This window comes from Patagioenas fasciata, chromosome 9 (assembly GCF_037038585.1).
Source record: "Patagioenas fasciata isolate bPatFas1 chromosome 9, bPatFas1.hap1, whole genome shotgun sequence".
Classification (NCBI taxonomy): Eukaryota; Metazoa; Chordata; class Aves; order Columbiformes; family Columbidae; genus Patagioenas; species Patagioenas fasciata.
Genome location: NC_092528.1, coordinates 16,333,543 through 16,359,643, shown reverse-complemented (window position 1 = coordinate 16,359,643; position 26,101 = coordinate 16,333,543). Strand labels below are relative to the sequence as shown.

The following is a 26,101-nucleotide window of genomic DNA, read 5'->3' as shown; positions in this document are numbered from 1 at the left end:
ATACAGAAGCTGAAGAAACACTAAATGAAACACTCTGCTAAACACAGGAATAAAAGTGAAGTCTGGAGGATGGTGGATAAGTTTCACATTATATCTACAAGCATTGTGTTCCAGGAAAAGGCATTCAGATATCACTTTATTTGTGACAATAACTAGTTCTGAAGCAGTCAATATTTTTAAAGTTGTTGTTAACTCAAGGTGAGTAATTGGATCAATTGCATTCCATTAACGAATGCGTCATATGTGGGATATATTTTTAAAAAGAGGGAACAAACTATATAGTGAATAGAGAAGTCTCTGAATGAAGCTAACAAGCTACTTTTACCACTCCAAGGAACTGAATCTTTCATAAGAGCCCCTATCATGGCAATGCCTGCAATAGAAATGAACCTGCTCTAAATTAGCTATTGAAATAGCACCTGGATTTTTACTATACAAAGAAAGGAAACTAGTCTGGATTTAATCTCCTATCAAGTAAGCAGTGCTCTGCTCCTACAAACAAACCAGTTCATGTCCAGCAATATGATTCATGAACTGCAATAGATTAGAGTGTTGCATGTATCTGGCTAAAAAGCGTTAAAGTCACTGTAAATATAGACTAAAACAACTAATAGGCCTGTGTTGGTGGCACAGGAAACATTGGCCCAGTGAGCAAAGGAAAGATATATTATTTCTGTTGTTTGGAAGCACACAGTCAAAATTACAGATTTTTCTTTGTAAGAATCACTTACTGAAATTATTCTGGAGGTTTGAAGCTGCAGTAAAGTAGGAAGCAACAGGGTGCATGTAGCCAGAAAATGAGGTAAAGTTACAGGGAAATGTAAAAGATGCACTAAACTGAATTTACAAGAAATCCATAAAGACTGCATCTTGACCAGATTGCTGGGAGACAAGGAGTGAGCAGTAATTTCAGGAAAGCACTTCAGGCAAGAGTAAAAGCTTAAATGTACTATTGGATGTTATTGAGAAACAGTATACAGTTAAAGCAACAATATAGCAAAACATGTTTTCATTGAAAAAATGTATGTCAACAAAAAGTTTGGAAAATACAAGACAGAAACTTTAGTTTTGGAAACTGTATTTCCAAAGCACATCAGTAGTAGATCTACTTTACATTTCTTTAAGCCTTGAATAAGATTTTGTAAATGAAGAGTGAAATATCATTCAGGTTTAAAACCTTTGGAGCATCTCTATCTTATCCCAACAACAGAAGCCTGCAGTTATGGCTCCTCATAGCAGTACCCTTCCCCAAAAGTTTTTTTACATACACACAAATACGTATATATATATATATGTATTTTTTTCGTATAAATGTAAGTCCCAAAATAGAATTGTGAAGATTTACCATAATAATTTGTATGGGTCACAAGATTCCAATACTTTGAGGTTTTCTGGCCACTAGTTTCTCTCATTTAAAATTAATTTAAATAATTTAAGCCTACTAACTTGCAAATATTTCTTGTGTTTTATTTTCACATTGTTCAGCATTGCAGCATGAAATGGGGGCTATGGAATGTGTGCTTGGGATAACTGACAGGGCTGACATGAGATCTGAAATATCTTCCCAAATACTACTGGGGTTTATGCTATCTTGCCTCTGAAATTTGTTTTAAATAATGGTTCTGACAGCTCTCATTTTTCCTTTGTTAGATGCTAGTGACTGTTACTGGATATTTATTTTTAGAAGCACAAACATATTAAAAAAATACATAAGCCCATTGAGGATGAATAAAATGTCTCCATAGTAACATTCCAGATAGTGACGTATGACTGGTTGTAGACAGACTGACAAACTTCAGCCCTAATTCTGTATCAGGGTTTGTTAGTGTAGTCTCCTGAGCTCAGAAGTGATTTCAGAAGTAAAAAGACCTCTTTTTGTCTCCTCTGTAGTTACTCAGCAGCAATGATTAATTTTTTCCAGATGTGGATAAATATGAAAATTTATTTTATTAGTTTTTATATAATCAGCTGCAAATGCAATCAAGACCATCCCCTCAAGGCAAACGAGTATTTTGGCTTCGCTTTTTTTCACAGAAGAAATCCTACCATAATCATATATATTAGGGTTATTTTATAATATGTTTAAATGATATCTTAAATAGTTTAGTTTGAAATGAGTAATTGATAGTGATGTCCATACAGTGCAATAAGTTTTAATCTGCAGGATAATATTCACGGTAATAAAAAAGATCATGTTATATTTTGAAGGCACAGATTCTCAGAAGTCCATTTAGGTTTTTTTTTCTCTCTCGGAATTAGTGTGCCCATACCCAGCTCTGTGTTATGCATAACCACGTGTGTAATCAGGATCTGAGCCACTTCCCAGGTTCACCTGTGTAAACACGAGGGAAGTTAAATTCCCTCAGCTTCCTTACAGTTTGCATTGAAGCTTCTTTAACTTACTTGCTGTTTATATATTTTATCAGTTGTCAATGTCAAGTTTCCATACACAAATCACACAAACACGCAACTATGATTTCTTTAAAGCTAAAAGACACCACGCGTACCATATAGCAAATTGAATGGTTTTAAAATCCGCCCTTAAAATAGGTGTGATTTCTGTTTCTTCCCTCTAAACAGTTCTGTATTCCAAGGGAATCTTTTGACAAACAGCAGTCAATTATAGACACGAGTCATAATTATGTTGTTTCTCTCTCATTGAAGTTGTTCGAGTTCATGAATTTTTTGGCTGAGAATGTCATCTTCTGTTACATGGGACTGGCGCTATTCACGTTTCAAAATCATATCTTCAATCCTCTTTTTATATTTGGTGCATTTGTATCCTTTCCTTTAAAGAAGTATATCTCTATGTACATGCATATACATATTTTATGTATATAAAAATAGTGTGTGCTCTACTTGAAAAAAGACAACAAACAAACAAATCAGTTCTTTAAATACTAAAACTTAAGTTTTTGTCAAGTCCAAAGCCAATCATGTTTATTATGTATATCCCAAAAACTGGCTCAATGCAGGTGAGCACATGGTCTTGTGACAGTTGCTGTTTTGCAGATCTGCCACAAGGCAAATAGGTTTAAACCTACTGGGGACCTTTGGCCACTGGTTCACAAGTGGGGTGGGAAATGGGGGGGTGCGTTGGGACATACCTGTGGGGGCAGCTGGAGGCACAAAAAAAAAAAAAATCTTTTTGCCTGTCCAAAACCCGGGCAGGTCTACCAACTGTGAATCTGCCTCCAGAAAAATATGTGCCATAACCAGAACTTCCCCAAAGCTACTTAAATGATATAAAGTCCTTAAAAAGCACATAGTTCTGCATTGCTCAAATCTTTCCTTTTTTGTATTTGATATCTCTAGTGTACATGGAATTATTTACATCATCATGTGCCTAAGACACTGGTAAGAAAGTCTGTATCTTTAATTCTACCGTGGTTTCTCAACAAATCTGTTGCTTACTTGTACAGTGATATTGATTCTTTTCATGCCGACAATTCACACAATGACTTTTTCGGCTCAGAGCAGCAGCCCTTTGCTTATCACTTTTTGATGATCTGTAATAGCTTTGAAAGTTGGGATCATACTGTTTACTTGTAGTAATTTTTATTTGTTATTTCCAAATGAATAAGAAGAACTGCATCACATATCCCCTGGCTACAAGGTTGGGTTAGGTGACAGAGAAGCCCCAAAAGCCCATTGCACCCCTCACCACAAGGCGAGTGCAGCAGTGTCCCCTGCATCCCCACCCTGGGAAGGGTGGTGCAGGGCAGAGCAGCCCTGGCTCCCAGGGGTCTCAGCTCTGCCCCAGCTCTCTCTACAAGCTGGCAGAAGGCCACAGGGCTGCATGGTGCCTGAGCACAGGGCAACCACAGCTCAGGTGTGTTCTCCCAAGCACACAGGAGCTTCGAGCATCTCTTGGGCCAGCAGATACAATACATCCAGGCATTGCCACTCGAGTACATCATTGTGTTCTACAGGCCACAGTGTGGCTCAGACTCAGAGTGCCACAACTGAGCCCCAAGGGCCACAAAGACAAGGGGAGGACGGAACCTGCTAAATGCATGTAGAAGGAGCTCTGATTGTCCTTTTAAATCTGAAATAGCCCCATGTTTCTAATTCAGGTAACTTTTGTGATCGTTTCACAGAGAAGTAACGAAGAACTCCTTTTGCAAAATCTCCAAAGAAAAAGGGAGGAAAAAAGCAAAGAATGTTGGATATAGACAATATGAATTGTCAGGAAATAAGAAAGTAATCAAGTCCAAAAGCACACTTATTCTTTGCAAATTGCTGCTCAAGATTATAACATCTCTGCAACTGATGACAGGCATTTTACTGAAGGACTGAAGATGAAGGCACATGTGATACAAATGTGATGAGTAAAAGCAGAGTGATTGAAGTGGGATATATGATGATGAATATAAAACCAGGATGTCTGGGGAAGACAATCTCTGCCACTGCATTGCATAATGAAATTGGAACAAGAAGAATCTGACATGCAAAATATGAAGGAAGATAATCTCATATTCATTTCAATTACACTTTTAAAACTTTGGAGAAATATTGGGTTTAAGTTAACTCTCTCTTTTTTCAGTATTTCCTCCACCATTTTCCTCAACTACTTACATTTTAGGTGGCAGTTTTTGCAGCAAGAGCTTGCAACATATATCCACTTTCTTTCGTTTTGAATTTGGGTCGAAAACAAAAGATTCCCAGGAACTTTCAGCATATGATGATGTTTTCAGGTGAGTGCTATTTTAGTGTTTTTGCTCTCCACATTTGACAACTGATAAAGTCATCTATCATGGAGTCATCTTAAAACTCAAGATAGTATTTTCAAAGCTACTGAAGCAAATGCGTGTATCCTCAACAATTTTATTGTGCTCTGGACCTATTTTAATTAACTTGTTTTGGAAACCTACCACCCAGGAAGCCAGTCTTTCAACTCATTGTCCAACATCCAGAACAGTTTGGGAATGCTATGGTTTTATGTTGTGTTGTTTTAGGGGCACCTGTAGTACACCTGACAGGATGCTTACATACCAGCTTGAAGATATTAGTCTTGATACTCAAATCAGACACAGTCTTTGGCAATTGTTCTAACTTCAGGAACAGTTTTACCTTGAAATCTGAGACCAGGAGACTAATTCCACAGACCTTTTCGTATGTACTCCAGCCTGAAGAGGGAGCCAAGTTCTATTCTGATTTGTACATCATCCCTTGGCTAGATTCTATATTTTTGGACTTCCACAAGCTAGAAATACCTCCACTTGTCTTTCTAATGCTAGTTTTGAAAAACTCACCCATATGCTAAGAATATTTGTTCAGTAAAAGACAGAAACTCAGATCCCCCAAGAGCCATTGATAAAATGATTTTCTAAAATCAGAAAGTCAGCACTTTTTTCTTCCTTTTCTTGCTTTTTATACAAAAACCTATTACAATTCTTTATAGATGAAAGTTAGATTGACAGCCATGGTGTACACTGATCTATTTAGACAGATAACAAGTGAAATACAATGCGCCACATTTCAGGCTTTCTCATCAGGAGTTCTCCACATCAGGGTGCCTCATTTATGCCTATATAATTCCATCTCTCTAGAGAACACAGTTGTTCATTTCTATATCCATTCAAATCCGTCTGGTGAAAGCAGCCACTGAAATTGTCAGTTAATACCAGCTGGACCATAGTGGGAGATGATGACATACATGCATTAGGAACTGGCTTTCAGACTGCCTGCTCACCTACAATTGTTACCTGGGTAAGACATATACATAGATGACCAGTAGAGTTAGTAGGTGGCCAACTAGAAAACAGCACGAAAAATAGCTTCATATCATTAGTTACCTAATTTCTGGGCCTCAATTTTGTTTTTATTTTTCATCAGATGAAGTATACAGTTAAAATTTTTCTAAAACTATACCTTATTCTTCAACTTCTCTGTCTTTATTTTCTCCAGTCAATTTTTATTCTCCAGAGAACTAGGAGCAGAAAGTAGCCTGCAGCCAACAAGTGAACTTGAGAACTCACCCTCACACATTAGCTTTCCAGTACAATCTGGTAGCTGAGAATTGAAAGTAGTAGTATTGAAAGTTTCTAAAATGTGAATGTTAAGATACTCAGAAAAATAGTGTTTAACTCTTTTCAAAGGAACACTGTCTTTTGCAGAGAAAAATGTCTTTGCAACATAAGAAAGTCAACAGCATCATCTGCAAGTAGAGCAATAAAGACTGACTGCACCTCACGCTGCCCGCAGCTTCATGCTTCCCAGAACACATTGGATTTGTGAATCTTCTGTGGAATTGTACTTTTTAATTTGCACTAAGATTTGTGCTCAGTTACCAATAACACTCTTATTTACTATAAACTGATCATCCTGTGTATAGTGATAAACAGAGAAGACAGCGACTGCCAGAAGAAAGACATTTCTGATATGAGTAAACAAGTCATTAAATTTTGAGTTTGGAGGAAAACACTTATTGCCTACACGAGATCTGCAGCAATATTCTGGTACAACATACGGTTCTAATCAAACACGGGGAAAACTGGGATTTCCTCTCCACAGCACCACACGCTAAGATGCAGAAAACAACAAATTTGGGATTACTTTTGTTTTCCATTTTATCACTGCCATATACACTGAATATTTACTGCTTTATTTGCTGAGTTTTGCTGCCTTAATCACCATGAACATCGAAATCTGAAAAAGGCAATTAAGGCCGGGCAAGTACATTGTCAATTAGCATTTGAGTATACCTTACTCTGCAAAGAATTCTACCAAAGTAATTAAATTCTGCTTTTTGAGGAGTATTAATACATTTGAGAAAACATGGAAGAGTTAGGTTTTTAAGTGGATTATGTAGCATTTTGATTTATTACATTCATCTGCTTCTGCCACTCCTCTAACAACACATTACAGAGGGTGGATTCACTTTTACAACTATGTTTAATCATGATTCTTGATAATATTCCATTGTAAATTAGAACTGGATTAGTCTTTGTAGAAGTCCAAGCTTCTCAAATTAAATTCAACATCAGCCAAAATGGGTAGGCCAGCAGTCTCTGATCATGTGAAAAAGAAATATTCTGATGTCTCAGATTGAAAGGAAGCTATCACTACACACTAGCTGTCTATGCTGCATGAAAAATGGCTCATGTCAGTTCAGACTCCACTACGATGCCTTTAGCTGGAAATAAAATTAAAAGGGAAGGAAACTAAATAGATCCAGGTGGTCTTATTAATGGGAATAACATGTCTGATATTTGGGCACCACTGCTACATAACCAGGAGGGTACTTTTTAACAGGTACAGTGCTGCACCTTCCACACTTCTTCCAGCATCTCTGTTTCCTTTTTACTGTGTTTTCCTCTTCTCTACAGCATATAAACCAGCGAGAGGCTTGTGGGACATGGTGCTACAGGGGTGGCTGCTCTTAATATAAGACATTACAGCAGCAGTGGAGTCTGAAAGGGTGGAACACAAATGCAGAAGAACAACAAAAAAAGAATGCCTGTGTACAGGCATTTACATCTGCACAGTCATATATACACAGTGGAGGGAAATGTCAAAGTGAACTTTCCCAAAAGATACATATGAGAACAGCTAAACAGGAAAGAAAGCAAGGAAGAAAAGATCAGAGAACTATGGTTGAAACCAAACCACCAGGTCTGCATACAGAAAGTCTCCTTTCCTGGCAGATTCTCTCCACACTACCCACAAACACTGCCCTCCAAGGCTCTTCAGAAGGATGGGTTCAGAGTGGTGTGTTTGTGGAGTGTAAGCAGAGGATAGGAAACACTTTTTCCATCCTGTGGGTCACTTAAGCGTAACCCTTGGAATCCTTTTCTTTGAAGGCCCTGACACATGAAAGAATATCTCTTGAAAAGATGATCCCTAAAGGCAGGCACAGCTAGCAGGAAAATCTAGTAGGAAATCTGTGACAGAGCCCAAAGGATCGATGGATCACAGCACAGATGTGAAGCTGCTGTCAGTGCTGCACCTCTGAAAGATGAGGGGAGACAATCTCTGCTAATGGTTCATCAGAGCCTTTTTCTTCCACTTTTTGCAGGTGTAGTTGAGATACCAATGTTCACTGGACCCAGCTGTTCCATTGTGCTTTGTTGGTATTTTTCCCTGAGGTGTGACAGAAACCCTGACCTTCCTTATCTTCAGTTTAGTTCAGTATCTTACCATCTTCTGAGATTGTTAAAAATTCCTTTCTTCATTTGTGTTGTTATCTGGAATGTGTTCCTGGAAAGTACATAAAGTTCCTTGCTCTCATCAAGTCTTTACATTTTAGGTTATATTCATCTGCTTCCCATTGCTTTAGTTGGAAGTAAATTCTTTATTTATTTTACTTTCGACAAGCTTTTAGTTGAAACTGAATTAGCTCTTATAGACCAACACTGAGCCTTTTATGAGTGAAAAATGCAGTGAAGGTACTCACTATTTCTCTGAACAGGAAAAATGCACAGTCCAGTACTCAAGAAGTAGAGTCTTAATGATGTATTAATTAACAACTTTTTGTTTAGCATTCCTTCTTGCTTAAAGAGATGTTTGAGATTTAATATTGCACATACCACTGTGATCCAGCTGCGGAAAGCAGCATTGTTTTCCGCCAAAATGTAGTCACCAATAATTTAAGCATTTAATCTGGGTTAGTCATCTAGAATTACCACTATAACCACTGGAAAAAGACATTTTCAATAGTAGTTCATTCCCTCCTCAGATATATGTTCAAAATTAGCAGGTATTTTTTCCCGTAAGAAAACAGGAAAGCATGCGCATCCTTAGAGATGTCTTCTACATAAAAGCAAAGTCAAGGACAAGCCCACTTGTTGACTGCAGTGTTATTTTCATAAAAGTGGAGATTTTAAACCTGCTGCCCCTTGACCTGTAACTATAGTCTGGCAGAAATAGCTTTGTCTTGTTCTCTGGATAAACTGTCTTCTATACCAAACAATTCACAGTCTAGCTATGTAGTGTTAGAGAGCTTTAGAGTTCTACTCCAAAAATAGCTGGTTTTTAGCAGTTGATTAAATGATTCTGCATATACCATCAATGCCTTACAAGAGGTTTAATTATTAGATTTTATCTCTCAATGCTTGCAAAGTACTTTTTGGATTCAGTGTGCACTGTATACATGTAATGGCCTTACTCTCTACAGATATTTTGGGGATTTTTTTGAAGAAAACAATAAAGTAAATTAAAACAGATAAAAAACATTTGAAAATATAGAGTATTACTTGTATTATACATCCTGAGGGCTGGAGGGCTGGCTTTTTCCCTCCCTCTTTTTTAATATGTGTCACTGTGTGAGGACCTATTTAGTTAGCGTATTACTACCCTGGGGCTTTTTTTTCAAACTCACTTTTAGCTGTCTTCTCCACATTTTAAAGTTTTTGTTTACTCAGTCTCTGTAGGTGTATAATTTTACAACTATTATAATGCTAAAAATGTACATTCATTCTGCATCGCCTTTTTAGATACTTCAAGTTATCTTCTAAAAACTATTCATTGTTTTAAGTCATAATTGTTATGACTGCTTTTAGCACATTGAAAGATTTTAAATACTTTTAAAATAATTTTTCTATTGTTTCAAGCAAGATACAGATAGCATACTTGGGTACAGATTTTAATGCTAACCCTCTTTCTCCCATGCACCTAATTTCAGGAGTAGTCCCACTGAAGTCAGTAAAACACCACAGGGAATAGATTTCTTTCTTAACATGCATAAAGTCCAGATTACTAATTAATTCACAATTATTCAGGACAAAGGATTCAGTGGATGCAAAACAAATGTGTGGATATGAGAGTAGTTTCATTGTCCCCTTTTGCAAGGTTGCTTATACTTCTATTAAAAACCATCCTTTCAATTAGCCCGATTCAGCATTTTATAAGTATGATCGTGGTCTGAAGATTTCCATTGCCCTTGAAATTGGCTTTGGGCTGAAAAGAGTAAAATTCTGTTTCTCCATCACACTAAGTTCATCATTCTTGTCTGTTTTTTCAGGTTTACGTGGTGCAATAGCATTTGCATTGGCTATTCGAGACACAGAATCGCAACCCAAACAAATGATGTTTACCACAGCGCTGCTTGTTGTGTTTTTCACAGTCTGGGTGTTTGGTGGAGGCACAACACCAATGCTCACTTGGCTTCAGATCAGGTTAGTACTCTCTTTACAATATCAACCATCAAAATAGAATGCAATCACTATGGATCTAACACTGAGTTCCTACAGCTTTCTAAGGCTTACTTATATGCTTCTTAATAGAGTTGTGCAACCACAAAGGAAGTATTTGGCTACCAAAGAGAGGTAGCGGTTCCAAACTACAAGGACCAGGTTCTTCCAAATATTGTTGTGGGTTTGGACCTATAGGTAGATCCATCCTTATTTCCTCAAAGTTTTTCACTACTGTTCCTTTTAAAGACTCTGAATAAATGTTAGTAGTGTCCTCCTCACTGTTGAAGAAGGACCTATAAAGGCAGATATTGCCCTCATCCAAAATGTGTATTCATTACACAAACGTATCATAAATAATGTATTTCTGATTATAATGTGAATATACTAGAAAATCTAGCTGCATTGGTGCGTCATTCAGCCATTGATTTATTACTCATGTTTTATATATGCTCCTTCACTACATTATTTTTTAAATTATGTCATAGTCACTTGTATTCACAGGCAGCAATGAATCATATGGGAGATTTTTAAAAGAAAAAAAAAAAGGAGGGTAAATAGGAAGCTAGAATAAAGATTATCAGAATTCTTTATCTTTTCTATGCATAGCATATGCTTGCTTTGTTTACAGAATGATGTCTGATTAAGAACCCTTAGTGTCAGATGGTTGCTATAAAATATCAGCTGAAGATAACTAAAGTGGAGTTTAACGAACAGCATAGATAAAAGCTTGCAGACAAAGTAAGGACTAGCACACAAGTGTACTGTGTAAACGTAAAATGCAACCAGCTGTCTGCAATGGGGCATATTCCCATTTCTGTGACATATTGGTTCTTTTTCATGACATCTCTCTTATGCCCCATAATGTCAACCAAGTTCATTACAGTTTGGATATATTCTGCCACTATCAGTCATCTCTCTGAGATTTGCTGCATCACCGGATCTTGTGGACTAAATCGCTTTGAATTATTGTCACAGGACATTAAGGAATAATTTCAATAATATTGTGTGGGAAAAAGGAGGTGGGCCAGTAGTTGTGTGTCCAGTCTAAGGACTTCTGTCACTGGATGCCTGTCCTGGTATAGCTTTCTAGGTGATTTTTACAATGAACGTTGACAAGTGCTTTCACTAACGCAAGCAATTTAATCGGATACAGTGGCACTTCTGCTACTTAGTACTACTCAGAGGCAGGAAGGCCTACGAGACCACAGGTGAGGAGGTGACTCATATTAACTATTTATACCCTTAAACGCAAGCGTGTGCTTCTTTCATTACCCACATGCAAAGCTGGCTTTACCAAAGATACTGAAAGTAGACAGTCACTATTGGTCTGAAATGTTTCTCTCTTCAGGAATCTCCTCTGAATCCCAGCAGATCTGCCAGGCAGATTTACTAATCAAATAATTTGGTTTTGTAACAGGTATATAGATTTTCTTACTATTAATATAAAGCTATTAGGTTCACAATTCACTCGCTTTCCTGACATCAGAACACACAGCTTCATAAATTACGAGTGTGTGGTCAAAATGAGATAAAACTTTAAATCAACATCTGTAATTACAAATGTATCTTGAGGCTCTGATTTCTCTTTCCAGCAAGTATATTTAACTGTCTTTATAATTCAATGCACCTCAGTGTGGAATTTCTGCTTAGCTATCAGCATTTGTCATTTTAGCCTTAAGTAAATTTACTAAGTAATTGTGTTTAAAGGTGGTGGTAATTCATGCCAGTTGATACCTGTATGGATTCTAGCAGACCTAGGTTTGCTGAGAGAGCTATGGGGCTACTCTAAATTCCACCCCCTTGCTTGGGGCACAGTCCCCCAATATGCTTGCAATGGTGCCTGATCAGCAATTCTGCACTGCATCTACCTCCACATTTTTTTATATAACATTAGGAGAGAGAGATTGTATTTTTCATGCTAGTTTGGAGGGTTCAAAAAGCCTGGGGAAACTGTATTATGAGTACAGAGATTACATGATTGTCTGTAAAGAAACTCATTGGAACAGGTTGCTATGTCATCAGTTACAGAAGAAGAGGGATGAAGCCAGTGAAATGCTGCAACCATGTAGGAAGAGGCAGAGAGGTACCACGCTAGCCCTTAAGTGTTCAGTTGATGCAGATTTACAGTGTAAACCACTTCTGTATGACTTCCCAATGCTTTAGGGAACCAGCTTTACCACTGTTGTTCAAATCCAAAGCATAACACTCAGTCACTTAATCTAAACAACCCTAGTCATTCACATTATCAAAATTAAGTACTTACAGGAAATGAAAAATACATGAATGGCTGTTTTAAGGTCAGTGACCACACTGGATTTCCCTACATATCTTATGAGTTCCTGTAAAAGTAAATCTCCACAGTATTCTTGATTATTCCTGTCTCCTGAGTTCAAGTGAATAACACTCAAAATCTGAGTGTGCTGCTCTTTTTTTGCCAATCAACCACTTAATCATAAAATTATTATCCAGCAGGTAATGTATTTCACTGAACAGAAGGCATTCAGAGGGTAATAAAAAGGAACACAATTTCTGAAACTATTTGGATGAATTGAATCTTATTCATGTACATTTCAATTTGTGTGCAATCTAGCTGTATAGAATAGGCTACAATTCCTATCAGTAGGCTTATCCTACATAGAAGTGATTAAGTTTATATGTTACGGAAAAACTGATCCAGGTTTTTATCTTAAAACATGAATAAACCTTTCATCCATTAAGTTGAAAATATGTAAAAATAACATAAATTACAAATAACTGACACTAATATATTTACCATTTACTCTACCATAATGCATTACAGCATTAGTCAAGGTGAAAGACAGTATTCAAGATCTGTAACAGCCCTCTTATTTTAAATTGTTCTCTACATAGTATACTATGTTTCAATGTTTTATCGGACACTCTGTAATTTGCATTGTGAAGTTCTTATAATGGTGACCAAGACTCCTCGTGTATCAACAGAGTATCAGGGAATAGAACTATGGCATTTTTTAAACAGTAGTAGCAATAGTCTTCTGAAAAATCAATCTTTGTTTCCATAATAACTGGAATTTCCATAAGCTTCCACCTCTCCTCGCAGCAATAGCATCTGCTCTGCTTTTCTTTTTTCAAGTTAAAATTCAACTTCATGTAAATGTAATCTGTCACGCTTTTTGAGAAAAGATGAAGACGTGTCCTCAGAGATAACTACCAGCTGATCTATTCCAGGAATATGTGTGGCTTATGCAACACTTGGAAACTGTTGCCAAAACATATAGTAAGATATTATCAAAACTAACCATGTGCTCCTGAAAAAGGCTCCATTTCCGTCTCCCATTTAAGGCGTCAATATCACTCAACTATCTCACAAGGTTGCAGAGGCCAGCTGTGTTGACAGTTTTTTGCAAAAATAAGCTTAAATGGATCCGAGGAGTTAACCCAAGTTTAAGGTTCACATTTCTAGGTTTCTTCATTTAACAAACAAATGATATTGAAGCATATGCTCCTATTTAAACTATAGCTTTAACCTAAGAAAGGTTCTTAAAGCCTCGGAAACCTGACCTGCTTGTGATAAGTTTTATGTCTACATGTCTCCATAAGCCAAACTATAGTTTGAAAAGAAATGCATACCAATCATTCTCATTATCTTACTAGCATATTTACCCAGGCAGAGCAGCCTTCAAAATGAGTCTTAAAATTTTTGGCGAAGTCTGAATATTTTTTAAAAGAATGAGATGTGCTTTCAGAAATGTCTCTTATTTTAGCTGTCTCCTTTTTCAGATACATTAAACCCTGAGTTTCAGAAAGCATTGAGTGTTCCCTATCTGAAAATCAGACCCTATTTAAACATTCCCAGTTGTCTGGTGCGGTAACAAGACATTTGTGAGCACAGAGGCATATGCACCGTCAGTAACAGTGTTATCAGCTGGTATTCTGAGAGCAGAATCGGTTGCACCATGTTCCTAAATAATACATTATCTTTTGGCTTATCTGAAAGGTATAACTAGAAAAAAAAAAGCCTTTCCTCCCTGTGTGAAAGGGCTACAAAATACTGCTCTTGGCAGACAATGAATAAACCTGCATCAGTGTATGAGAATAATATCATGATACATCAACAGCAAAACAAAGACAGTCATTTAAGCATGAGCTCACAGTCAAATTGAAGTATTCAATAAATGTGCCTTTGGAGATGCTGAGTATTACCTGCTAAAGCTTTTGGATATATGTCTCACTTCATTCCCTGTACTCTGATTAAAAATAGAGAGCTACATTTTACAGTAAGCCTGCAATGAGAGGTTTGGGGATAAAGGATTCTCCTGACAGCAGAGCAAAAATACAAAGCTGTTAATAAAACATGTCCTATAAAAGCATTGTGGTAGGTATTAGGTCCTGTTTGTTTATCATCACCTCCTGTATAAATGTTTGTCAAGGGATTTCCAGACTCTTTGTATATCTCTTTGCAGCAGTTCTTCAGTGAATAAAGAGATTTTTATTCCATATCCTAAAGAAATGCTCAGCAGCATTGAACGGTAACTTTTAATGCTGTGCCTATCTGGCCATCACCTTTGGTGTGTATTTTAGAATCTGGCAGTGTCCATGTGCCTGGCTGCCCTTAAAATATGCCCTCTCTAGTTCACCTAAAGCTGCAGTTCTAAACCTCCAACTTTCTCCAAATACTAGTGCTAGAATCCTGGCATAGCACATTTTAGGGGGATGACCGAGGCTGTCCAAACTCACATTCTCAGCAGGAGCAACTCTTCATTGCACTATTCTGTGAGAAAGCACCAACCCGGAAAATGAAATTGATCTAAACAAACTGTTCTAATCTTCAGCTATAGGCTTCCCTAACTGACCCAAACTTTCAGATTCACTTCCAGAAGTTTCCTAGAGCTATGCTTATTCTATGCACTATTCAGATTACAGCTGTATAACTACCAATAGCTGTTTCTCTTTGCCCATCTAGGCAAAACTAAACCCAAAACTGTCGAGGTTATGCACCTCCAAAGCTTTCTTTGCAATACTGGAGCCAGAAGGTCTCTGATGGTGAACAGCAGCTGGTCATTCATTCACACTGCACTGCCATAAATACAGCACATACTTTAACAGAGTCAGTGGTCGCTGAGAACACAAAACATAGAAACACGTCAAGTGTAAAAAGTAAAACTGAAAAAACAACCTAATGCATATAACAAGAATAAGATGAGGTGACTCACACTCTATAAATTAAGAGTGCTCAAAACTGTTTGAAATTAGTACATAAGCCAAGGGAATATCATTGCTGTAGGGACTTGTTTCTGTTTTGTATGGAACACAATGCTGACAGGCTGAGAATCAAGCACAGGTAAACTGGGAGCAATACTGTTATCAGCACGAAAAGGAAATCTGCCATTTGCAAGGGTCAAGCATGCGGTAACCCCCCAACCAGATCTACAACCACAGAGGAAAGCAAAAATAATTTACAGATTACATATAGACATATTTCTCTATCACTGATATGAAGCCACCAAAGTCAAAAGAATTGTCTTGAGGGTCTATTTATCCTTCATAGAACAAATCATTCAACCAGCCCAAATACATACTCCTCCTGCTGTTTACCCATGCATATTTTGATAGCAAACCTGCACTGAATAACACTGACAGAACATAAGAATTCAGATGAAAAGTTACAGAAAGACCTAATTGGAGGACTTCTTACCAACTAATATATTGCTATTTTAGTAAAGTACATTTTTTAAAATAAAGTTTTTCAAGTTTTATTCTGAGTTCTTGTTGTTCCACTTTTAGAAAGTTCTGCTGTAAGACATTAACAGACCAGATTCTTTTGTGGAGGTTTCCTTGTGGTATGGCTACAGCACAGTTCTCTGAATGAAAAATGAACAAACATTATAGGACTGTCTCCAAAACATTTTGAGAATCTGGCTTAGCTATTTATGCTTTTGAAATAATGTCACCTAACTGACTCTGTCACATCTGAAACATAAAATGATAACATTATTCAGTATTATTGTGTGTAAGTTGGAAGATCAAAACACTGCTACCTTCTAAACTCCCACCCATTATCATATTGCAAACCTATTGACTACAGTAGGAAATCAGCATTCAGCAGACATAAGCACCCAGAAGTCATGAGCCAGCAGAGTTTAATCCCATTGGGAATGTTAATATATCCCTTTACAATGACAATGTCTCAGGGATAAGCTAATCTTTCAAGAAGTCAAGATTTTGTGGGTCTTTTTCAGTATCCAACACTTTAATCCATCACTCCAGTGCCAGAGGCTGAGGTTGTGTGTATGTTCACCAGAATGTCCTATTAGGGATGCAAGTGGGCAGGCTGGCTAAATGCTGTGACTTGACTGCTTGTGACCATGGCTGTCTACCAAAAAAATTGGTTGGTAAAGTAAGATTATGTACTTATCCCATGTCTTTATTGACTGATTATAGACTGCTGAAACACAGAACTTTATGATAGAGCAACTGGAGTTACAACATGACCTTGACCAGTATTGCAGCACTACAGTTTCAGTAACAAAAATATTCTTTTCATTATTCCCAAACTCTGTGTTCGGCTGTGTTCAAAGAGATGCTGCAGAAAGACAGCTTACAATGCCACAGTGGTAGCACTTGTCGCTGCCAAGTGGGAAGCTTTGATCAGATTTGGTCTGTACTTTAAGCTTCCAAAGTTGTTCTTTCTGCTTCCCAGAAGAGTCCCTTCAAATTAAAAAAAAAAAAAAAAAGACAATATTGTGGACTTGGGCAAGAGTCCTGCCTTACCTAGTTACCTAGCAAGGCAACAGCTGTAATAAGAAATCTCAAGGGTCAAAGTGGTGGTAAAAATGTGACTGAGCCTCAGGGCTCCAGAAGGGAGGTTCTGAGCAGGAACCAAGGAAGGATGCACTTGAGATCAAAGGATTAACAGATTGTTTTAGACAAGGTAGATGGTGCTGCCTGCATTACTGTATTTACCAGTTATACAGAAATATTTGTACTTTCTTCCTTTTTTTTTTTATAATGATATAGAGTCTTTCTTATTAAAAAAAAAAAAAAAAATCTGAGTTCTGCCAGAATTAAGTTCCATTTTGCCATCATAGGGTTGTAGCATCTGTACCACAGCTTTATTCACTCTCCTTTGTCAGTTATAACAGAAAAATAGCTTTTTCAAGAGCACATCTGTAGAAATGTGTATGAATGGGATCTATGGGAAAGGTGGTGATTTAACTCAACTCCTATATCACCTAGCTTAAACCCATAATGTATGCTAAATGGAAGTCTTTGGACAGCAACAAACTGTCTTAAAAGTTATCTAAACAGGATGTAAGCAATATTAAAATTCATTATTTTCATGTCAGCTTCTATTTGCAACATCTGCTGTGGGAACACGTGTAGAACTGTGTATTACTCAAGATCGTACTGAATGATCAAACTCTTACCAGCATCTGCTCATTTTCACCTTTAACTTGACAGAAAATTCCTCTCATGTAAGGCTTCTTCCATCCCTGAGTTGGGGTTCTTCATCTTTACCTGATAATGCAGAAGAGCCTTTCAGATACTGAGGATGGACACAACCCGCAGTAGCCTGTGCATGGCTAAAGAACAGACAGCACCTGTCTCTTGGGCATTTGTGAACTTTCTTAATTGTTTTGCTTGTATTCATTTGAAGGCATTTTCCTATTATCGTTTGCCAAGAGAAAGGAAGGTCAGTTTAGAAAAAGAGGTTTAATTAAACGGTTTTTTTTCCTGGCCTCGGCATGTTCTATAACTGTATTCCTTTGGGTCATATTTCCTCTAGAGTTCTTGAAAACAATTTAGTGAAAGCGAAGGATCCGTTGACTTAGTATTGAAAACGGAATGTCAGCCTATCTTTAACTGTAATTTGCAAGTCACCACAACACAGAGATGAACAGTTCAATTAAAGGCAGTACATTTTCAAGTGCTATTATATTTCTGTGCACTTTGTACTGTTTATTGTTTTGTTTTTAGAATACTCACGATCAGTCTAGCTGGTATTCCCTCTCTGTGACAGAAATAGCTCCAATAAACAAAGTCCTTTCTTTGTTTCCAGAGTCATATTCCTCCTTAGCCATAGTACAGTAACTATTTTAAATCAGGCTGCAATAAATATTCCTGTTGAGAGTCCAATTTCAGCCAAGCCACTTCAGCCCACTGAGTTCCTTTTAATGCAGACACTTTTTCAACAGAGATCACACTGTCTTTGCCTGGAAATTCTTTTAAATCCCAACAAAACCCTCTCAAATCCAGAAACACCTTTATGTAGCAAGTCTAACCACTAATGCTGCAATTTTTAAATTACTACTGTACTTAATTGCACAACTTTCTGCACCTGTGAACATCTCAAGGACAGCATTTTGCCAAGCATCTTTTACACTGATGATACTTTGACTTTCCCTTCACCAACAAACACTAATTGCATACACATGAGAAACCCTGTTGCTGACTCCCTAGGCTCTCCTCAGCATCAGGATACTACTGATTTACATGCAGACTCTTAGGGCACAAAATCTACATTACTATTTAAAAGTTAAGTCTCACAATCACAAAGAACACTATGAAAATCATTTAAAAATAAAACTAAAACAGACAGTGTTCCATGGTTACCAAAGGAGAGTTATGTCACAACACCCATCTTTGCTGCTGAGCCCTCTCCTTGCTCCCACACAGTACTCCAGGTGTGCCTGAAAAATAGTCATTTAGGGCTGACTTAGCTAGGGAACTGGCAGTCAGTCCCTCTATCCAGCAGTAGATCAGTGACAAGAGATCCAAGGAGAAAGAGGAAAAGGCAAAGTTTCAGCTGTAAGACTTTTAGCCACTGTATCAGCAGCTTCAAGTTTGGTCAAGTCCATTAGAGATCATTGTGATTAATCATTTAGGTAATTTGCACAGTAATCTATTGATTACTTGTGACACAGGGCACAGAGAGCATAAGATCAGATTCTGGCTTATCACTTCATTCCCTTTGATCTGCTGTGGTAGCACAGACTAAAACATTGGTTTAGATACTAGTTAAAGATCTTTGTTATACAAACATATTGCTAGATGTAATACTTTCCCTTTGCCTGGTGGTCTTTGCCACCAGTCCTGGATTTATGGGAATGTAGACCCCTAGCGTGTATGTAGTATCTATAGGAAATAGGAAAAATCTGGTGTTCCTGACTAAAGATGTATTAGGGAAATATATTCTGCTTCACACAATTATCTGTGAGCAGAGAAAACTCTTCTTGGGGTACACCCACGCTGAAAGGGTTAATGTAATATCTGCTTTATAATAGTAGCTAGAACACAATTAGCCTGAGAAATGCTATAAATCAAGAAGCAGTATAAAATTGGACATTAGATGTATTGGATGTTATTATAAAAAGAGAAATTGGATAATTCCTTTCATTTCTATCTGAAAATGAGAAATCATCCAGGTAATGAATCTCAGTAATCTTCTGAAATGCCTATCATTTATTTGCAAGTTACTTTTCTGCTAAGATAAGGTGTGCATTTGATCTTCCAGAGTTATTTACCATAGCATGTTGCCTGGATGATACTCAATGAGGTTTATAAACATTTGTGTTGCAATAGTCCTTGAAAACAAAATAAAAAGACCAAAATGTAGAGGACTTGGGTTTTCTCACTCCAACTGTGAAAGGCAGCCCTGGGCAGTGGCTGAATGGGAGATTTGGGATGGCAACTGTGACTTGTGCATGACACACACCCGACTCCTGCTGCCAACTCTGTTGGTCCTTGTTGGCCAGAGGGGTCTAATTTTGGGCACAGTCTATTAACATGGCAAACAAATCCCACCTCACGTACCTTGTATTTCTAGCTCTACATAACAATTGAAAACAGGAAAGGAAGGACACAGTGAAAGATACACTTTTATTGCTAGAATATTCAGCACAGAAGAAATTGAAAACTGCAGAGTAAAACAAAAGATTCATGCCTTTCAGTTTACCAGAAATAAATTATAAGATGAATTTTCCACATGCCAAAAACCCAGGATAGTTCAGATATTTCTAGAAAACTATAAATAAACCCATAGCTTCCAGCAGCGTGGGTGTCAATTAAAATATTTCTTTTGTTATCTTTTAAAATACCATTGCTTTGAGATGTCTGAGTACTCAAAAATAGAGTTTTCTTCCATTTCATGCAATCTTTTATTTCTTCCATTAAAATGTCTCTCATATAAAAGGTAGCTGCTATGCAACAGTCAACATGATGAATTTGTTAAAGCTACAAATAAGTAATCAAACAAACTTATCTGGAAATACTGCTAGAGAACGTCTTAATTACCTGGGACTTCAGAACAAAACTGATGATTTATTACTTTCTACCAAGACATGCCCAATTACTTTGGACCCTTATCTCTAACTAGTCCACCAAAATTAAATTGGTGCAATCATAAACCCAGTTGACTTCAAGCATGTACCAAAACGGTGTTGCTTGAGAGTAAGCAGAAGGTAAAGAAAAATAATTTGAGCCCTTAAAAGTTTAAGATAAATATGTGGTACAAAATCCTGGCTGTAGAAAAAACAATCACCACATTTGCTGAGATGAATCTTACATTCCTGCTTTGCAGGTGTTGATCAAGATACCTCTTAACACTATTATTGATCAGATATTGTTGCTTTTTGCAAAGTAATTGCTGTGAAAACCCACTGAGCTTTCACATTTTAAGAACTGTGTAACACTGTCAGCTGGCCTCAAAAATAGGAGGGTATGAAATTAATGTGTTCTTCACAGTTGTTAGTTTGCTTAACTTCCAAAGTGTGTATAGTAATGCTTCACTCATTTTACTTGACAAAGAATATTAGAACTCCTTCACTAAGAAAATATGAAATGAGTGTTTCATTTTAAAGGGATGAAAGTTTTCATTTCAACTTGAAATATTGTTTCAGTCTGAAAAAAAAAAAAATCTCAGTCTTTCTCAGGTTTTTAAGCTTTCCTGTGTTTTTCCTCTTTCTGTTATCAAGTATTTTATGGAGTGCAAGAATATTTAATTCCATTTTTAAACTACACATAAAGTATAGGAGAAAAATAAGTAAAATCTTTTGTCTTCTACCAAGAAGAAAGATGCTAACTGGGAAGAGAATTAGGCCTTAATGCGCTTATACAGCATATAGGGTGATAGAAATCTTGTAAATCTAAACAAACAGGAAGCAGACTTTGGTATAAGTGGGTGTATCTGGGTTTGCAGAGGACCTTAGTGACAGAAGAGACCTGTGTGACATCAGCTTTCATGTCTCCTGAAACTTCTCTCTGGAAATTCTAAACTTTCTGTTCTGTTTAAAAATGTAGAGTGGAATAAAAGCTCTGGCACCCTTGATAACAAACCTATCAAATTGTTCCAGAATTAGTTGAATATGAAAGGTTAATTAAAGCAGATATTAAATAACCCAGGCTCCATATAGCAGTGTGGGCTTTCTAGCATTTAGTAAACAGCAAATTACACTATAACACAGGCTTTTTGTAGTGAATTATCAGTGCAGAAACAGCCCAACGGTGATCTGCTAGTCAGTACATCTATGAGATTTAAATGAGAAAATTACCTCTTATCTCAGCAAGAAGTAATTGATTTCAATGCACTTACAGCATATTATCAGTTTCTAGATAACAAATAATATATAAGGGAATTTTAAAACTGTACATAAAATTCTGTTTTTATAAAGCCAAGATATTTTCTATGTAAATAAATGTATATAACAGCTGTTTATATAAAGGCTTATATATAAAGAGCTGTTTATGTGAAATACCCTAAAAAGAAAATATAAATATACCCTATAAAATATCCTAAAAACCCATGCTTTGCTGAACCCATCTTGCAAGCAGACAAGGTGTTGTGACCTTGAAACTTCCCAGTGTCCTTTGCTATTCCCTCACCCATGGACACTAAGGCTGGTCAGGCATCTAGGGAAGGTTGGGGCCATCTGCCTGAGTCTCCCTGAGTTTTTCTAATCCACCCAAAGGGATTCCTACAGATGCTGTGGCAGCTCTGTGTCCATTTCAGCCCCAGCAGCAGTGGCCCAGCTCTGCCTTGCCTGCTGCATCTCAGCAGCTCTGGGCTTCTCTGCTTCCTTGGATTCGCACTTATTTCTTCCACCTTTCTGGAGGAATTCTAGCCCAAACATCACCAGTTCTGCACATGTATGGATGTATATCCATGAGATGAGCCAAGCAGAAAGGACAGAAAATTATTTGTATTTACTGAACCAGAAAATGAGATAAAATTATTTTGTAGACCACTGGTTAATGTGTTCACTGGAGAGGTTTTTAATTCCTGTCCAAATGAGTGTTTCTGTTTTATGTAAAATGAGTCATCAACTAAAATACAGTAATCTTCTGTATAGTAAAGATCAGAACCCTATTCAGAAGTATACAGAATGATTTCTCACATGCTTTCTGACCTAATAACCCTTACATATACACATCTTTGAATTTACTGAAGATCAAGTTTTAAAAAAAATACCAAAGATCATTTTTTTTTTCCCTTGAGATCAGTGGGACTACATTATCTCCCATCAATCTCACTGTCCTTTATTGATCTGAATGTCTCAGGCTGTGGGCAACCAACTCCCATTTTATGTGGGCGCCATTTGGGGTCCTCAGTACTTATCTTCCTTTCTAAACTAGTAACTGAACATGGTTTTACATTTCGCTGACTCTGAAAGTACTAAGAAAACTTCTCAGCCCGTAAAATGAGTTGCCAAAGCTGGTTGAACGGCCATGTCTTAGTTTACCAATTAAGCAGCATTTCCTTCTTCCACATCTTCAAAAATACTATTTTAATACTTCCAACGTTGATAAGTAAAACAATTATCCATTCACCCAACCTAATTCCAAAAGACAGCCCACAGCCTTTCTTGTTTATGCTCAATGCAGTACTGGAAAAACAAACATTGCATTGGACTTCAGATAATTTATTTACATTGCCCTATCACTATGAAATCTAATTCATAATGACTGTGAGCTATTTTGCTATCTCTTACATTGAAAATCTGAATTATAAACAAGGGACAAGTGCTTCAACTTAGATTAAGCAAGTGTCACAGCTTTCAATCCCATTTATTACATATGCCTCAATTTACACTACTCTTACATTTTAAATGTATTGCTCCTTTCTGGGATATGCATCTTCTTTCTCTAATGTATAATTAATTTATCTTTTCCGAGTTTCAGTGTCTCCTGCCTTCGCAGTTTTGTATTTTAGATAAAAAGCTCCCTGGGGTGCCACACTGAGTTGTACCAAGCTAAACAAACTGTCAAACACCATACTAACAAAGAACTAAACAAAATCCTTTTTAAAATGCCTTATTTATTGATGATTTTATCAATAAGTGTTGTCTCTCAACAAGAGGAAAGGTTATATTTTATAGGGCTTTTAAAAAATTAAAACGGCTTTTGTGGTTTACAAATCAACTCTTGTATATATACACGCTCTCTCTGGATCCCAATGTTAAACCATGAACAGAAGGAAATTCCTTTACATTCTAGAAGTCCTGTCTCACAGTATTTACTGATTCATTATTGTGCAGGGTATGTGGAATTTTGATCATTAGACTTGCTTTTCAGATATCAAGTTTTCTCACTCTGTTCAGTAAGGTAGGAAACCTGAGGCCAATGTCCAAGTATCGCATATTTATGAATACAGAAACAGAACTATCACACATGCCTGCAGTCACTACCCACAGGGACTTACTTGAAGCCCCGGGGAAGCTGAGTGGCAGTGGCTAAGTTGGGACAGATCCTCAGCTGGTGCAGGCTGTCATAATAACAGCCATTTATTTTCTTGACCTGAAGGCAGAAGCATAACATGCACTGGGGATCCCTGATTGAGGCAATTTCTCACTCTTTACTTTCTTCACTTTGCCTTTTCATTATCTCATGTGAGCTATAGCTTCCATTGTCATCATTGTTTGAATTCAGATGTTGGCTCATAGTTGCTACATGCATTAGCTTATTCTTATTTTTACAAGAAGGCAAAATCACAACAGGAATGAAGTGGAGTCACTTTCTTAATCATCGTGCAGCAAACACATTCAACAAACTGCAAAGCAGCACAAGAAGCAAAAGTAAAACTATGAATCTTTCTAGCACACTCCCTATCTCATCCTCCCAGGGCTCCTTTTCCACTGCACCCATTTCAAATGGCAGGCAGCCTCAACTGGAACTTCAGGCTTTATGCTCAAGCTGTGTATAGGGTTATAAGTGAGGGGGAGAGGGGGACAAACCAAAGCACTACTCCAGAAGCTTTGAAGAGTGTCTCCAAAAGCTTTTGTAAGAAAGATAAATGCTTTAATTAATTAAAATGAAAGTGTGTTATCAACCTTAACTACAGCGTCACAGTTAGCGCTACTCAACAAGGGAGCAACTAACTCTGCTTCTGGCTGCTTGTGAAAGGCTTGCAAGGACAGGCAGAGGCAGCACCAAAAAAAAAATCTCAAAAGAGTACATGTTTAGGAGAAGGCCCCCAATAAACCAGCCAAGAATGCCAATTGAGTTCATTACCCCGCCAAAAAAAATTAGTTTATTACCAAATCATGCATATTTTAAAATGGGAGACTACTGTATTCAAGAGTAAAAAAAAAACAACCTCAACATTTGTCTTTAGTGTACTTTCTGAACTCCAAATAGGGACTTAATATACTATGCTATAAGGGACAGCTCCTGTAGTTCTGGATAAATACAGCACTAAGGTAAAAGTGTATATCTTTGTTACTGCTGTACAAGTGAACCTTGCTGCAAAATGGAAAAGCAAACATACACAAAACATCAACAGCATTCTACCAAAGCTATGTAGTGCTCCATAAGCAGCGTGACTAGCCCAACTTACACTATCAGGGATGGTATCTGCTCCAGGTTTGCCAACCGTACTAGAAGCTTTCTTTCCTTCTGGAACCTCTGTAGTACAGAGCTGGAAAGTCTGTCTATGAGAATGCACACATACACTTATACATTAATAATAGTTTTTGTATTGCCTACCATTACAAACAGTGTGACTATAGATCAGTATCTATTTTGGAGACAATAAGTTTTTATATTAACAGCCTAAACATTATTTGAAACAGCCATGTGAAATCTAAAGGTATTGTCTGAAACTGATAAAGATGGTCAAGATTCTGAAGGAAGGATTATATTGCAAAAGTAAATTTAAAAGTCAAATGAAACCCACACTGTCTAAACTAAACAGTACAATTAGCAGACCAAGATTACAGTGAAATAAAACAACTCATTAATTAAAAAACAATAGAGAATGAGAAACACTAGATGATGAAGGGAAGCATACTTTTCCAGCACTTCCATTTAGCCGCTCTCTATCAAAAAGACTATTACACTTTGACTGATACTTATTATATCAGGCACATATAATGTATGTAGATTTTTTTTAAATGGTAGAATAACAAAATTGAATAAAATAGCTGTCTGAGTAATTTTTTAACTCTTTGTTGTTGAGAAGCAAAGCATTGCAAAAGAAATAGAAAGTTAAATTTTCCATTAAGTAGTGTTTTAGAACATTGTCTTCACAAATGACACTACTGTTTATCCCACTGTATGTAAAATGGCTTTAAAGAGTGTTTAGGTATGGATGTGGGGAGGTGCTTCTTGGCCATTAAAGCTCAAAGGGTAATAATTGTTGACACTGCATACAAACAATTAAAATTTAGGCAAATTCTTCTATAATATTTTACTCGGCCTGAGACTTTCCCCTAGGCTGTTTCTTTATAAAGCTTGATTTGTAATTTCAAATGTAAAAAGAAGGTGAATGCCAGGAGTTGGCAAAATTTAACAATTACGCATCTGATCTGGAAATAGATAACTAGAATAAAAACAATAACGTTTTAAATTTCATAGTATTTTTTCTATGTTTATATGACTATGTTGCAGTTAACTGAGCACTCTCTGTTCTACAGTATTTACTTCTGGGTGAGAAAACATGAGAAAATCCTATCAATACTTAGATTACCAGTTGCAATGTATCTGCTAGCAAA

The 26,101-nt window shown here is 37.0% G+C and overlaps 1 protein-coding gene across 4 annotated transcripts in view; it reads left to right on the top strand.

The window, feature by feature from the left end:
- The window catches only part of SLC9A9 (solute carrier family 9 member A9), a 193,556-nt gene that overhangs the window by 102,397 nt on the left and 65,058 nt on the right, over positions 1 to 26,101 (top strand). For all 4 annotated transcript variants that reach the window (XR_011740502.1, XR_011740503.1, XM_065844627.2 and 1 more), the window contains exons 10-12: positions 2,665 to 2,778; positions 4,586 to 4,697; positions 9,965 to 10,118. Coding sequence is in view for 2 of the 4 variants with exons in the window: in XM_065844627.2 (XP_065700699.1) it covers positions 2,665 to 2,778; positions 4,586 to 4,697; positions 9,965 to 10,118 (380 nt within the window). In the remaining 2 variants the exon portion in view is untranslated. The remainder of the gene's footprint in view (positions 1 to 2,664; positions 2,779 to 4,585; positions 4,698 to 9,964; positions 10,119 to 26,101) is intronic.